Raw genomic sequence first — 17,631 nt, forward strand, 5'->3', positions numbered from 1 at the left:
TTGCAGCTCTATTCCCCTAGCATAAAACTGGGGTCATTACATCTCTATGCCCTGAAGATTTTTTAATGACTTTCAGATAGTTTTTCATCTTGTATGGTACATAATTGCTAAAGATGTACAAACCCCTGCAATACTTCATGGCTGCTTCATAAAATATTTGAGATAAGGTGCAAATGGTAGGCACAGTTTAATTGGTTTGCATATTTGAACATAATTTAAAGGATGTGGCCAGATATGAACTCCCTCAGAAAAAGAAATACCAATTAATACCACTTGTGAAGTCTATAAAGAAAATGCTTATTAAATATGGGTCACAGTTTGAGAATTATTAATGAAATTCAACAGCTAAAATAACAACATCCTGACCAGACAGCTCCATAGCTTTTACAGTACAGATTAACACTATGACTTTTCTCTCAAAACCCTTTTTTGTTTTCTTTTTAACCTGTACTACTACCCTAATAAGAAAAATCAGAAAAATAATCTGAAATAGGATAAAGCAAGAAAATGTCACCAACAAAAATCAGACATAAATGAGAATGCCAGGTGACATTTGGATATTCTGAGCTATTTTTCAAGCCATATTTAAAGTACTGTGGTAACAATCACTTCAAATAAATTATGAAGAAACCAACAGAGATTCTAGAGATCTACATTGCCAAGTGAAGTGTTCCCTAGTGTTTATCACAACAATTCACCCATTTGACGATGTCCAGTAGACTATCACTACTAGATTTCACACACCAATACCAAAGCAAGCATCCTATGCAGAAAACATATATAACAGAAAAGAACAAGAAAAAAACCTTTCAATATTCTGGAAGAACTTATAAAATAAATAAATAAATAAAATAATTATTTCCAGTGAAATACTCCAGATAACTGACATTTCCTGGCATACTTGAAGACAGACTGTAAATTTCACAGTAAGTCATCAAATTCCACTGACTTCAACAAACCCATTGGCATCCACATCTGTTAATTGAGACATCAAATAAATCAAAATAGATTTTAACACCAACTAACAAGTAAGTACCTAGAGGAAGACTGACATACAAGAGGCAGCTGCCATTCAACTGGCTACTTTGTAGGATAGTTTCAAATACTTTCATTAGTATCATACAGAAAGCTGGATTGCTTTTCAGAAAGAAAATACCCTAGTCAGGAAACAACAGATCAGTTTACACAGACCTTTGTCAGGTCTGTAACCCTGCATATTCAAAACCCTGCAGTTGAAGCCCATATTTTCTCACTTAGATAAGTAGCACTCTATTCCATAAAGCAAATAAAAGGAAATGAGAAAACAAATAAATATTTACTCACCAGCTTTCTCCTTCTCTGAAATGACTGGCATAGCCTAAAAGAAATAAATAAATGATACCACTATTAAAAAATAAGACTAGTAAGGAAACTATAAAACCTTAAAGTAGATTTTATGAGCATCCAGAAGATCTGGAAAAAACTGAGGTCTCACTGTGTTAAGTACTCTGGAGAGAAACGTACAGTTCCCATTTGAGTGTCTTATAATCTGCTATGAACCTAATTACTATTAAAAAAAAAAGGACTAAGAGAAAAGGGAGGAGATGAGGCTAATAAGATATTCCAATGATAACGTTCTGAAATAATCATCCTAGAATACATGCCCATAAAATTCTACTGGGAAATTACTAAATAATTCTGAAGGAGTGAAGACAAAAACAGTGTGGCTGAAGATGAGAATAAAATTTCTTCTGTGGAACTCAAGCAGAGTTCTGCCATTGACTCCACATAGGGACTTGTGCTTAGACATATGTTGTTCTAAAACAGTTTCTTTTTACATAACTTTTAAAAGACAAACCATAGAAGTGTTTTCATATCGGCTGCAGCTGGTTTTGGAATTGAAAAATTGTTTCTTTGCAATAGATGTAAAAATATTGCATAATTACACTTTTCTTTCAGACTAAAGCAGAGTTTTCTGAGTTTGTTTTTCCTAAAATAAGTAGGGTATGGATTGAATAAATAGTAAAATGAAATTTTCCTACTGTAGATTTCACAGAAAAAGAAAAAGGGGAGTGATGGACAAAAACCACAAAACAGCCAGTTTCACACTTTCTATAGAGCTACTGAAATAGACTTTGAAATTTCATTTCAGGATTTCATTTGTCCAGCTATACAAAATAGTATCTTATAGCACTTCCTGGATGATATTTTGTACAAAATTCCAAATAGAATACTTCAGAAAATATATATTAATAAATACCTTACAGATAGTAATAACCATAGGAATCCTTCTACGATTCTTTTTTTCACCTGTATTTTGACTAATTAAATACCTGGTGCTTTAGTTTGATGTACCACCAGACTAATATTATTTTAAACTACAGCAGCTCCTTGCTTGAGGATTTTTTCGTTTTCTTTTTACAAACATATATTAGTTCAGAAGCAGCACCATTTTGCTCCAGTAATTCAACAAAGGCTTTAACTTCCATAGACTGAAGAAAGCTAACATGCCAAAGAAACAATAAAACTACAAAATAAATCAAGGTAACTGTTGCAGAGGAGAGAAAAAGATAAAGTCTATCATATGGATTTTTAAAAAAAATAACTAATGGAATTTTCAAAACCAGTATGTAATTTTCTTCTCTTTCCCAAACCTGAGTGGCTACACTGGCTAAAAAAAAAAAGAAAATAAGAAAGAAAATCCCAGATTCACTATTACTGTTTGTTCAAGAAGGAAATGTGTAAAGAGGAAAAGTGAGAAACAAGCGAGCAAACAGGAGAAATAAAACAGAAGAGAAGACTGAAGAAACATTAGTATAAATGAAAATGAAGGATCGGGACAAAAGAAGGAAAGACGAGGACAGGTTATCATCACATTTTAATGCTGAGCACTGTTAGCCATTAAAAAAACCCAAACCCACAGCAAAGAAGGTGTAATGGCTTCCTCTAAGAAAACCTTAAGCGAGAACATTGAGATAACTGGAGATGTAGCAGAAAACAGTATTGAAATCATAACTTTGTTATGGAAAAGGGACAACCATCTGATGGGAACAGTCTTTGCTTTAAGGTCTAAAATACAAGTCCAAGATGCACAATTATGATTCAGTGAACTGGGGCAGTGGGAGCAGTTACAGGACTCAGTGGGCATATGACAGTGTAACAGGTACAGAAGATAATATCTGATGGTTTTCTGACAGACTTAGACATGTTCTCCACACTAATTGCAACGTGAGTCACTGATAAAGTCTTTGGCTTGGATGATCACTTCTGAATCAGTTCCCATTAGCACGAAATTTTTTTTTCATACAAGTGTATCAGATTTTAAAGCATTGTCAATCTTGCCATTTGTCACGTCAAGTTATTTCCTGGAAATAGACAATATTTCTAGTTGATGATCGCTAAAACATGTTGATTAACAGCCAAACATAAATTTTAGTAAATTTGTTAGATGGTAGTTGTAAATGTTGCTAGAGCTGTTTAACAGGTTTAGCCCAAGTAGAAAGCTGTAGCTGAAAATACATAGAACTATAAAGCTTCAGGGCAGATGTGTAAGTTGCAAAATTAGTACTTCTAAGCAGGATGGAGAACCACTATAAGTTCCGGAAAATATAAAGGTAGTTTGAGAATTACAGATAAAAGTATTTCCTACATTCCTACAGTAATCTTGCAGCAATTCACTAAGACTGATTCTACAGAGACCAATATCTATTATGCATGTTACCAAAACTAGGGATTTTAAAATCAAGTCAGGTGCATGGAGGAAAAAATAATACTAGAGCATCCAGATAAGGAAATACATTTAAAAAGTATATAAGTTTTCCTAGAATAATTAGGAGAAGGATCTCAGAATGTGGTGAGTACCTGTCACCACCATTTTTCACTACTCTAGGTTCTCCACAGTACATAATATAAATACAGAGATTTCTTTTTATTGCCTTTTCTTCTTGATATCATGTGTTTCAGCAAAACACGGTTCTATTTCCCCCATGTACTTATAAAATTAGAAGAACTACTTTTACATGATTTGGTCTTATTGATTAACCACACAAGCAAAAAGTACATCATTTTCCAAGTACCAAATATTTTCTTAAATTCGTGTGAATACAAGTAAAAAAAAGAAGTTATCACTAAATAAACCCCTTATAGTAACATCAAATCAATGAAAGTATTTTATTTTTTTAGAACAGAATGGGAAGTATAATATTTCCAAATAATATTACTATTCTTCCTGTTGTAAAGACTGCAAATAATATAAATGCTGGACTCAGAACATGGTATTGTTACATACTTAGAAATTCTGAACCCATTGTAACAATTATGAAAGATTTCTTTTTGTTGAAATAATGTATGTAAACAAGCAAGTCTTCCTCATTATTTACAATTTAAGAACTCATACATATATATTTAGTCAAAGGTTTAGATTTACTAAGTCTACAGAAAAATTTAAAATCTTTCTATTTTCTTTGAATACATAATAAATTTAAAGTCCCTGACTGAAAAAAACCCTCAAACCAAAACCCACTCAAACCAACTCTCTTTATCCACAAAGTTCAAAAACATTTTGGATGATAATTTCAAATATGCCTGCTTTCTAAACAGAGTGTAATTCTACTGATTTAAGACACAAAGTGAGCTAAAACATTCTGTTAGAATGTTCTATTGCAGCTTAAAAGCTGCGGAAAAAAAGTAACCCTAGGTGAACATATCATTTCCTGAAAATTTAAAATAAAGGAAACCATAAGCAAATGCTGTTCAACAAGATCTGAGACGGTCTTACTATTGGTTTAGTTTTTCATTAATACGGCTACACATAGTGCTTACATGCTGCCCAGTGGGAAAACATGATTGTTACTTATGAGAAATGCTCTCATCTCCAGTACGGTTCTGAATTCACTGGAGACAATTCAATGAGTTCCATATGTTCCAAATGAATTGCATTCCCAGGAAGTGATTTAACGTTTCTGGCAATGGAGCAATTAAACTGGATTTTCCTGCTTGGCCAGATGGGTTCACTGTAACTTCACATTATTTCTCACTCTCCCCACAGAACTAAAGAACTAGACTAACAATTTCCACATGATTGGGCTGCATGTGCTTTAAAAAAAATCCAGGCACACGACCCTCACAGATTTCAAACAGCAGCCCCAAAGTCAGGCTCCTCTCTATATTTTTAATAGTACATGCTTTTAATACCATCAATAAAGAAAAGGGAAGAAGAGGAAAAAAAAGAAATCTGTATGAGAGCATTGCTGACATACTTAGGTTATTCTTTTAAATTAGAGAATGGGATTTTTAACTTATGATAATTTAACCTATGAAATGACATACTTTTTTTTTTTTTTTTACACATCCTTACTGTATTTCAAATGATTTCCTGTAAATATATTATATCTGCAAATATGACTATAAAGGTTACATAAAACACTGTATTGGACATTTTTCTTTAAAGTGGCAGTTGACTTGCTCAGTTACCAGTAAATCAAAACTTAAATAAAATTTTGCACACATGAAAAGTTTTATTTGACCAAAGTCAAAATACCTATTTTTTTTTTTCAGCTTTTAAGAATATTTTAATAGGAAAGAGTAAAGAAATCTGTAAAAAAAGCCCACAATTCCCAACAGCAAGCACTCATTTTGAGCACGTGTAGTTCTTCACTATGAAAAGAGGAAAGAAATAATCCCTCCCCAGTCCCCAAACTAGCTTCCTTCCACTAGAGTCAAAACCTGTCTGACCTGAACACAGCTTGGCTCTCCCTTAACTTCAGGGCAAAGCCATATATTTTTTTTTATGCTATTTCCAAGAATGCAGACAATGCCATTATGAATAAAATTAGTTATCTTTTAGTTTCCTTGTACTCATGAACATGAGCATCTCTATCATGACTGACTCCCTGCAAAGGGCTACGGTAGATGACAGAGGTTTGTATAAACTAGCAAGTTACTACAGAGGAGTGTGTAACTTACAATTTCTGAAATAAGGGTCTATTAGTTTTCATAGTATCTCATAAACCAATTGGAGCAAGTCTATATTTCAGTTTTCCAAAGAAGCTATAACATCTTTACTTTAAAGCCATTAAATTCACTATTTTTTTTCATCAGAATCATGGAATCATAGAATAGGTGTACTTTTTTTTTTTTCTTTTTTTATCAGAAGACAAAATGCATTTGCCATTATGGGAATCACATTTTCAATACTGCCATCCAATCATATTCTACAAAGCCCTTCCACCAGAAAAGGCTGTCAGCTATGCAGTTTTTTTCCATGTATGCATTTAAATAGATATGCTGGGAAACTTTTTTGCTAATCTTGATTTGCAAGCATTTCTCTACATTTTTGCCTTCAGTGATAATATCTTCTATTGTCCAGGGTGAATGGAAAACTCCAGGACAAATATTAATATACTGGGATTCGACTTTATGCTAACTGTGAGCATGTAACTCACAGATGCTGAGCTCAAGCTGTTCTGGAAATGCTTTTACGATAATCATCTTTTATACCTGTAATCGAAAATCATGGTCTAAATTCTCACCTTAGTGGATGCTTCTTTTTTTGCGAAAGTGTTAGTAAGAATTGTGTTTATCACTGAAAGTATTTGCTTTAAGACCAAATCCATGTTCCTATTCTAAAAATATATTGCATTAGAAGCAGAAAGGAGACCAAGCTCCAAAGCTTGCAGACATAAAAATGAATGTTATATTCAGTTTTTAAACAGGATCATTGATTTTAAGACCAGATACAACTACGTAGACCAAAATACATCTCTGTTGTCTTCTTTCTACTCAAAGATCAAAACACATAAAAATCTAAAATCTTCTAAAGAAGCTTCTGACAAGAAAGGCACAATATACAATTACCAAGGAAGGACTAATGACCCAAATGGCAGAGAACTCCTTATTCCAGTAAACAAAAGCAATCTTGTACCTGAAAACTGAGGTCAACAACAGTCAGAGAGAAAACAAATTTTAAGTATTATGTAATTCCTTATCAAATAGTGTACGGTCTGTATCATTCGAAGTCCTTTACGAGACATTCAGAAAGTATGCTCCAGTTGTCTTAATTTGGATAAATCATAGTTAAAATTAACTGGGTTATTAAAAAAAAAAAAATTCACAACCATTCAGATGGTTTTAAATTAGGGAAATAGTGCAGTCCACAACCAGAAATTTCCTCAGTAATATCCCCATGAAAAAAAAATTGAACAAATATCTCTCCCAGAAAACTTTGATTTTTGAAACCAAACCCTTTCATGTTAATGAGTCAGCTAAGTAAACATGTAGAAGACCCTTTGGAAATACTAATTAATTTAAACTAATTTTTTGGTATAAGCATTGAACTGAAATTATAACAATAACATAGAAAAAAACCCCAACCAAACCCAAACCCAAGAATGATTAGTTTATCATTCAGAATTATTTACAAAACATTAATTTATTAAACCTGTAAGTTTTAAAATAAGTTTTCAGTTTTCTACAATTTTTATTTTTATTTATTTTTATTTTCATCTAGATTAAGAACAAGTAAAAAGCCAAACCGATCAATTTGGAGGGTAGACCAGCTTTAGAAGGGAAATTTAGAAAGTCTTTCTTCTTTTTTGGTCTTTCATTTTACTAAAGATTGCAATTACTAAAAGTAGAGCCAAAGGCAATTAAAATCTATCCAGCAATAAAGCTGCATCAATTACTCAATTTTAAAAAGAAATTAATGTCACAGCTAGAGGTCTCTGGCTAAATTTATGACGGCACTATGAACTGAGTTTTAGTGGAAGTTCAAAGCTATATGCTTGCCTGCATATGTTCTCCCCCAGTCAGTTGTATGCCTCTCCCCAACTGCTTTGTTCTCTGACTAGATATTTCTGTTTGCTTGAGCCTCATCATGTCACTGAGGTCATGCACAGAGACCCCTTTTAGTTAGTGCTGGATGGTTGGCAGTTGTTCTTCTATGAGGCACTTGCCAAAAGCCTGTACTTGGGGTGGTCTGGTAACTTCCTGCATCTTTGTCATTCAGCTGGCAGAGTGTGACTCTTACTGGATTGGAAGTGCAAAACAAAGATGCAGGATAACTGCCTTGTGCTCTGTTTGGTGTTATTATAGACTTTCCATAGATCAAGGTAAACTCCCAGTGCTCTGAAATCTGTCAGGACCACAAACAGCTGGTCTACATGACAGATAAGGCAACAGCCTGTGTGCCGCTTGTCCAGATCATTAGTAGAATTTGGCCATAACACAGAATTAAGTCCTTTCTCTTTAAAGATTCTAACATCTTCAGAGCAGCAGCTGCAAGTTTCTAAATACACTGACAGCTACGATCACACGTTTTGTGAAACCTAATTATGATGTTTAAAAAAATTAACAATTGCTAGATCTTAGGTTTTTGGTTGGTTTTGTTTTCGTTTTTTTTTTTTTTTTCATATCAGCACTTGGAATAAAAACAAATGTGTAAATTAAAGCTATTTTCGATACTTCCCAGTTGCTCACCAGATAAGGAACTCTGTTTCCACTTGAACCACACTTTAATTACTGGGGTGGACATACACTATTCAAAAGAGGGGTCACTTAATTTTTAGCTTAATGTTAAGGAACATCTATACAGCTTTTGATAATAACAAAACCTGTGCTTTCTCTAGTTCCACCAAACGCACACATCTCTTTTTTAAAGAAAATATGACATGGATGTTAACACCAAAGCTGAGATGTGACACACTACCTGTAGAACTGGAGCAGCCCAAAGAGTGCTCATGCTTTTCATCAATCACCAGATATTCTATTATGGTTCATTTACACAGAGAAAGCTCTTTCTCAAGCTCAGAAGTAATTTTTTAGCTAATGTTTATCTTATAAAACCTTTTTACAATAACAAACACGTCAATAAGCCCTGAAACACTGGCAAAGCTAAACTACTTGGGAACCAGAGGGCACAAGCCCTATAAGACAGCAGTAAAAGATAATTAAAGTCTCATGTTTCCTATTTGTTTCAACATCATGTAATATCTACAGATGTGATTTTATCTTTTCTCATCTCCTTATATTTAAAACTTAGAACCTAAGAAAAAGTACATTTCATGTATTGAAACTTCTTACGATCATGTGATGATAGAAAGTAAAATTTGATATAAGACAACTCTAAGTTACCAAATACCACTGAGTCATACCATACCACTCACAGTGAAAAGAGAAATTAAAATCAACAAATTCGTACCTTTCCTGTCTTTCCCTCACCACCTCAAAGAAAAGAAAGGACCTCTTTGCCTTTCAACCCAAGGGCAAGTCACTTAATTTTGAAGGTTGCAGGCATGAAAATCAGGAAGCTCATCTCATTGCTGCAAGTGCCACAATCCACTATAATATAGAAGCTACATGCTCATGACCTGAAAAAGTTTAGCAGTATAAGTAATCAGATATGTAAATGTGCAGTCTGATTCTAATGACCTTTCTGTGAAATCAGCCTAAATCCAATGGTCAATTGCTATCTAGATTTCTGAATTCCACCAATGCTAGTCTCCTGGATTCAGATCTCACTGAGATTAGCAGCAATGAAATAATATTTGAGTTTCTCAAAAATTATGTATATACTTATGCCAGTCAAGAAAGACCTCACTGTGTTCAGCTTTATCTTGAAAATCAGGTGTAGAGCATTGCAGCAATTTACTGACCCCTACTGGAAGGGCACCTACTACTGACACCTACTAACACTGATCCTGTGTGAGTTTGCTGTCTTGAATCTGCAGGTAACCACAGCTGGCTGTTCTTTCCATTGCTAGTGTAGTAGGCTACCACAACTGTTTAGAATTCTTTATTTAAATAAATAAAAAAGCAACCCCCGAGAAATGAATTTTTAAAATATGGTATATATGTTTTGGAACAAATCTTTATACTCATAGTCTCATGTGAATTCAGTCACTGATACTACATTTATTGGACAAGGTAGAAAAGGATCAAAAGCAGATTTCCAGGGAGGTTCCTGATCTTAAGCTTTAGTCCAGGTACAAAAGAATAAATTACTACAAAAGCTACATCTCTTCTATGATGATGGAATCTTTTCTTTCTGCAGAACATCACAGTGCTTTAGTCAGGAAGCTGAAGAGTCACATAACAGTAATGCTAATCATAAGATGATGGAGAGAGGAGGGGGGTAGCGTGTCAGACAGTAATAGTGATAGGTTTGGGTTAGTGGGGCATTTTGTTGTGGAAGAAAGTGCATCTAATATTGGAAGGTAGCAAGGGTGAGCATAAGAGAATAAGTGCCAAATCAATGCATTTCAGTAAGTTATTACCAAGTCAGATAGATGTGGTAATTACCGTGTTTTTTTCTTGGTTTACTAAAACATTGAGCAATATAGATGATTAACATAAACCACCCCATTTGCTTTTACAAGGAGAAGACAAATGGCAAGGAGTAGAAGCACATAAAAGAGTGGCTTTGTCTTGGTAGAAAGAGGAAGTAGAAAAGAGGAGAATAAACATTAAAATCTGCTACCTGGATCTCATTTCTATATTTAACCATATTTTTTGGATCTCAGTTGGTTCATGCTCCAATATATATGCATAACAAGTGTGAGCTGAAAAATCATCAAACACCACCATTGTGACCTTATTCAGTATTTCTCTAGGTCATCCAAGAGAAAGAAAGCTGAAATAAAATGAGTTATTTTGAGTGCTCTCTGCATATGTAGTGTACTAACCTTTAACCCCTTGTCAGGGTTGTGGATTACAGACAGAGGCAGCAAACCAAAAAGGCAAAATTTGGGTGAAAAATTAAGCAAATTTACTTTTCATTCAAGAACTTCTATTTCTTCCAAGATAATTAATTTAGTAAAAAAAGTTGGAAAGATATTGGTTATATGAAAACAATTCCCTCTTTTCCAAAAGACAGAAAAGAGAAATAAAAATATGTAACAAATAAAAATGAGAAGTTTCCTTATCACTGAGAAAAGAATCAGGAGCTTTGTCTTCTAAAAGCGCCTAAGGAAATGATGCAAAACAGTTTTTTTAATCCAAATACAACAATGAAAGTTTTAAAAAGTACCCCAAGCCCTTGAAGAATCTCTTCAGAAAACAAAACATTAATCTGCACAGCTGTTTCATGCTAAAATGCTTGTAACCAAGTTCCCCTTTTTTGTTTGAGGAAATAAAAAACCCAACTAGAACCACTTTTGTTTAAAATCTAAATTTTAGTCAAACTGAATATCAAATTCCCTTTGCTCATACAACCAAAAGCTTGGTTCCTCCGGTACAGCTAATAAACCAGAGAAATACATATTTCATTTACTATAATTTCCTCAGCTGGAGGTATTACCAGTAAATCCACTGTTCCAGGTCTTTGGAATTCTTATTGCATTCCTCTGGTTCTTGCAACACCTTGCTTAACTTGGTAATTCCTGAGCTAACATTGCATAGTACATACCTAAATGGACAGACATTGGGACAGAAAACACACATGCTACATGTCTTCCATCTCTGTACAGTAATCCCATTTTATTTCCAGGCACTATCTGTTTAGATAGTATCGTCGGTGTCATAAAAATCCAGAAACCAGCAGAAGAACCCATATAACTGTGAAGTTTTGTTCATGCTGCTGACATAATTTAATAAATTGGGAGGAAGGAAGGGTGTTCTGCAAAATATTCTGATTAGGCTTTTCTATGCATGATGTATAAAAGTGTAGTATATTACAAGACGAATTCATAACAAACAAATTAATCTTAACTTTTGAACATATACACACTTTTTTCTTACAATTGGTTTTTTTTTTTTTAGGATTTTGTTGTAAATCATCTAGCATACTATGCATTTCTGTAGCTTGCATTCCTATGTAAAAACATTTTCCAGTAGGGAGTTCCATATTTTATTTCACTTATTTCTAAGATTTTGATAGAATCAGTGAGTGTTAAAGTAGACACAGCTCCTTCCATCATAAAAGCAACATTGCATTTTTTAATCTCAGTTAGCAAGTGTATTAATTTACCATTCAAACAATGGACAACCGCAGCTGGTGAAGGATACTCAATGTCTGAAAAATATTTAGTTTATAAACTCCTTTTATGGAACATTTAAAAGTTGGAGATATTCAATATTTCCATTCATTTACCTAACATAAGTTCCAAACATTGCTATTTTCTATAGATGTTGTATTTTAATTCATAGAAAAAAGCTATCTTTACTGATACAGAGCTCAATTCTGCTAAAGTCAGTAGGAACTTGGCCAGTTACTCTAGTAAGAGAAGGCTCCAGTTGATGCTGTCTGACTCATAATCTTCCTGTCTATGATGAGTTAATTTTCTTGTAGAAGGCACAGTTCTGTGTATGAATATACAAATATGCATAAAAGGTAATAAAAACTACTATTAAAATATATGATTTAAAAAAAATCTTTTACTAATTGCTACATTTACTATGAAGACAGCTCTTTTAAACTCCTTCCTTTTGCAGAAGTTCTAAAATTGGTCTTCTTTCAGGGTAACTTTATTTATTTATTTTTGTTCTAAGTTTTATTTTTGGTTTCTGCAGGCAGTAAGCAAAAAAGTATCTCACCAATGTCCGTGTTCCCAAGCTATTCACATGAAAACCTCACACAAGCTTGCAGACAGATGCACTGCAGATCCTGAGAGCAGTAAGTGGGTCCAATTCTGTGAAGTGCTGCTCATTTTTTGTATTTCCCCAGGACCATGCCTTCATAGTACAGTTTCTCTCTGAATTGTTCCAACTTTCCCAAACTTTGTGTGGCATATTACAAAAATGTAGTTCATGGTTTCTAAGCTTCCAAAACTTTCCAGAGTTCCCTCTTTCCAGAGGGAAAGAGCACACAAGAGTCCACACTCTTGGCTTTCATAGAAATACCAGTTCCCTGAAGAGAATTTGAATTATTCCGTATTTTAGTTAAGAGTGACTGTTACAAGTATGAAACATTTTCTACAAAATACTTTTGACTGAATCTTATGTTCACACTCAACTTTCCTAGAACTAATATTGCACAAGCATTCAAAAATACTCCTGACCATTAACGATGGTGCAAAGTACACTAGAAAGCCACAAATCCCCTTTCACCACACAAAAAGGTAGGTGTTTTTTTTGCAAGCAGTCTGCAGAGTGGCAGAGCAGTTTTCTGACAACTGCACTTCATATGAAAATTATTTTGTGAATCGAATTATATGAGTAGGATAAATAAAAGACTTTAAATCCACCCACACTGAGTCCCTAGTTTCGAATGAAAATCCAAATTATACAGATGCCACAGGAAGGATAGAGGGTTTTTTTTTTTTTTGGTAGACATTATTTCTTTTTTGTGTCTTGGCAGCAAAGTAAGCAGAAATATGGCTTAGAGAAAATAAAACAACCAACAAATATAACAACACTGTACCAATCCTTCTATCAATGCTTGTTTTTCACTGGAAAGTATAGAAGAACCTATACTTCATATATAGAAGTATAGAAGAATGCAGGACCCTTGACCACCCATGTACTTTAGATCTTTCAAAGTCAATATTTGCAAGCTGAAGTAAATGAAGGAATAGTCTGTGTATGAAAGAAAAAACTTGCTGCATCTCTTGAGACAGAATTATAGAATGAAAGTTCTATTTATATTTGCCTGTGTTTCAATTTAAGAATAAATGTGCTGATAGCAGTGGAGGGAGGGTACTCATCACCTTGAAGCTGCTGAAGGAAGAAACCATTTAGTAGCTGGTACCAAAGAAAGTAAGAGAAAGGAATGCCAATGTACAGATAAATTAGATCAAGATTTTTCTGTCTGCCTATTTAATACTAATTTTTCCATTATTTTGTACTTCTAGTCTAGCAAAAATCTAGGCCATTCTGATTTTTTCATAAGCAAATCCTACTCCCTCACATCTGGGCTTTGCATGATTTAGAAACAGGAAGAGCCAGGCGTGAGGACCTAACAGGCTAGGGACTATTTAGAGAAGCTGCATGTATTCCAACGTGAAAGGCTAAATGGAGTCTACCCAAGTATGCTGAAGGAGATGGTTGATGTGACTGCAGGGCCACAACACGAGTAAAAACATGACAACTCTGGGGTGTCCCTGCTGGCTTGAGAAAGATGCCTGTCTTCAAAAGAGGAAAAGCAGCAATGATTTCTAAGCTTATCAGCTCACCTCAGTCCACTGAAAGATCATGGAACACACCCTAGAATCCATTTCCAGATACGAGTGACAGGAAGGCAATCAGGAGCCATCAACACCAGTTTATTAAGAGCAAATCATCCTTGTCCAAACTGTTTTACCTTCCAAGATGCAATCACTGGCTAAATAGACAAGAAGTGAGCAGTAAGTATAATATATCTTAACTTTAGCAAGGCTTTATATACTGTCTCCCAAAGCAGTCTCGTTTAGAAGCTGACAAAATTATCAGCTAGAAAAGCAGACAGAGAAATAGGTTGAAAAATGGCTGGACTAATATAGTTCAAAACTGTCAAACTGACAACTTCAGCTAAGGTATTAGTTCAAAACAATCTTACCTCTTAGAATTTTTAGAATGATGACAGAACTAATTTGTTTCGAGTTCCTAATGGCATCTACATGCATCTTTTAGATAATGGACACAATTGCTGAGAAGACAATACCAAATGTTGGTAACACAGAAAAGCAGCTCAGCAAGCTGAAATTCAAATTTCAAAGATGAAATTCTGAGAAAACTAGATACAGTGAGATTTTAGGGAGTTCACAAAATAACAAAGGATTCGGATGCTGACACTCAAGGAACTTGTGGAAGCCAGAATAGCTTCTGTTATGTGTACTGAGCTCAGCTTGGTTTATGGAACTAAAAAGTGTAAGAATTTCTTGTAAAAGCATCAAAGAAAGGTGTAGATACAAACCGGAAATCCAAGCAGGAAAAAGATGTTGGCTTAAAGCATAGCCTTACAGATGCTGCAGATATATGAAAGATTGTTTTAAAGTACTTTCCACAGACACCAAGAAAACAAATAATGGCAGCAGAAGGAGGTGCTGTTGCCATAAGTAGTAATTAGTAATAATAAGTTTCCAAGTGGTCTGAGGAAACTCAGTCTATGTTTGTGTGAATGTGACAGCATTTACAGGTGCATGTAGCTTCAAAGCTACATTTGAATGGACTAAATAATCCAGACTTTCAGTTTAATAAACACCACATAAAATATCATGAATTTTGGGATTTACTCTACTGATTGGTATGTGTCTTATGAAACCTGCATAATCATAAATGACTCAGTCACCAAGTGCAGTCTTGAAATACTGCCATTAGAAGCATCCATTTATGTAGTTTTAGAGAAAACTAAAACTTGTGCATACACAGGAACAAATATACTGTAGAAAGTTTCCTGATTTTTTTTTCTCTTATCCTGAAAATTTCACAAATAAGTTATTATTAGGAAGATGAGGCTAAGGAAAATATATCACAAGAGATTGCTATGAAGTGCACTTGCAGATAGCCTCTATTTTCAAGAACTCCATTCTCTCAAATGAAGTAAAACCTGCTGCAGCTACAGATTTCTGGCTGCTACTGAAAATCTCAGTGTTCTGGCAACAGTAAAATTCTGTTAAGACCATCGCTAATTATAAAGTACTGAAAATTACTACTCACTGATATTCCTATTTCTTTTGCAAGCTGTTTAACATAGTGAGAAATCTAGGTGTTAAGTAATTTCAATAATGTAGTTATCTTTTAGCATAGATTTTTTTTCTTGTTCCTTTTAAAAGAGACAGCTCAAATTTTCACCTGAGCATCTTCAGTTTCTTTGAGCCTAGATCCAATATCACAGAAATTGCATGAAGTAAAGTAAAACAGAGCATCTAGTCTAATCCCTGTGCTTTACAGGCAATTATCTATCATTCAGATAAACTAATTAATCTTTGAGAGACTAAAAAGTTCAGGTCTACTGAACGGTCTACTTATGATCTACAGCCTGAATGTTTGGCAGTAAATTAATTCAGTGAATTAACTTCAATAAGCTAGATAGGAAAAAGGCATATTTTGTTCAGGACATTATGATGAAAGAAAAGAACCCCACATAAATCAATATTTCTGCCAGGTTGTGTCTGGATACAATTCTCAATTTTCCCATAATCAAGGAAAGAAATGACTGTGCATGGGAACTACTGGAACAAGAGAGACCTCTGGAACCATGTTACACCTTTCCAAAAAAACTGGGAAGAAAGTATCCAACCTCATAACCTAGGCATTAACTTAATTTGTTTTAAAGACTTTAAATTCATCCAACCTCATCTGCTAGTAAGCTGTATAACAGTTAACTACCCTTTTGATAAAAAAGTGAAAGTTGTTTCAAGGTTGAACTTTAATTGCATTCTGTAGTAAATGAATCTTCTTACGCCTTTGCTGGCAAGACTTAAAAGTCATCCATTCTTAGATATCTTTTCCACATTCCTACATACAGTTATCAAACCACTCATTATCCTTTGGACTGTTTCCTAAGTGCTTACCAGGAACAGAAGATGTGATATGCTATAAAAGTATTCACTGTTGAAGTGACAAAATTAAACTCAATTTCATGTGTGAGTATTCATTTGAATTACCTGTGAATGAATTAACTTTTCCAGGAGTAATCACTGATCATGATCCCATGTAAAACCCTGAACACGGTTATAGCTCTACCACGGGAATTTTGATAGTGAAACTTAGGAGAAATCAATGGAAAGCCTTCTTTGACTTTGGCAAACACTGAATTGTACCCTAGATCACTAAAGGCTATCTTTTTCCCTGATCTTTTCTTACTTCAGATGCTAAGACAATTGATGTTGTTTTGGTCAATTCAACCTTACCTCCATTAGACATTTTACTCACCTGGTCAGTTACCCAAACTGACACTGAAATAATGTACCTCACAGTTGGTACGTGGCAACCAATTGAATGTACCCCTTCTAATAAGGGTCATGTCATGCCTATGTCATGTTGCAGCTCATGGGGGAAGGAGATGAAATACTGAGCTGCCTCATGCTCAGAAAACCTAGCATCTCACAAATCCAACGATATAACAAAGCTGATGTACTGCTGCCAGCTATAGAAAGGAGTCAGAAAAAAATTATCCACCTCTCCTCCCCAGTAATAAGAACAGATTGGAAGGGGATAAGACTTTAGTTAGAAGAACCATGTTTAAAAGAAACTTGAACCTCTTTAATACGCCATCTAACATGATGCAGCTAATGATAACCAATGTATTTATTATTTGACTCAGCATGGCAGTCCTTGAAAACTATTTTCTCCTGGTAATTTAAAATCTTATTACATGGAATTGTTTTGTATGTGTTATACATACACTGTGATGAGCAATTTACCTGTTACCTATAAACATATTACCAAATTTTTTTTAATTACTTTAGTCAAAAATAAAATAGGCAGTAGAGTAGGAATACTATAATAAATACTCTGCTAGTGTCTCTCATTTGGATGAATTCATCCTGTAGGTGAAGAACACAGCTCTTTAACATGGTGGCATCAGCACAGTTTTAATGAGCAGCTGATTAGGCCGGACCTGGAAGAGTCATAAGTGGAACTGTTCTAGTTTTCCTCATGTACTGCCTTTTAATGGAAAGACAACTGCACTGTTTGGGAAAATACTTGCTTAACAGAGTGAGAGTCTGTTCCAGAGTAATCAGTATCTGACAGTCAGAAAGATCTGTTCTAATGCAGCAGTGGAAACAGAAATGCTGG

The 17,631-nt window shown here is 34.4% G+C and overlaps 1 protein-coding gene across 3 annotated transcripts in view; it reads right to left on the reverse strand.

The window, feature by feature from the left end:
* The window catches only part of DLC1 (DLC1 Rho GTPase activating protein), a 226,610-nt gene that overhangs the window by 132,572 nt on the left and 76,407 nt on the right, over positions 1-17,631 (reverse strand). For all 3 annotated transcript variants that reach the window (XR_009728053.1, XM_061370803.1, XM_061370794.1), the window contains one exon: positions 1,324-1,357. Coding sequence is in view for 2 of the 3 variants with exons in the window: in XM_061370803.1 (XP_061226787.1) it covers positions 1,324-1,357 (34 nt within the window). In the remaining variant the exon portion in view is untranslated. The remainder of the gene's footprint in view (positions 1-1,323; positions 1,358-17,631) is intronic.

Source organism: Neopsephotus bourkii, unplaced genomic scaffold (genome assembly GCF_033783945.1).
Source record: "Neopsephotus bourkii isolate Nb327-2 ecotype Australia unplaced genomic scaffold, CSIRO-AGI_Nbou_v1 NB_168, whole genome shotgun sequence".
In the NCBI taxonomy this organism is placed as follows: Eukaryota; Metazoa; Chordata; class Aves; order Psittaciformes; family Psittacidae; genus Neopsephotus; species Neopsephotus bourkii.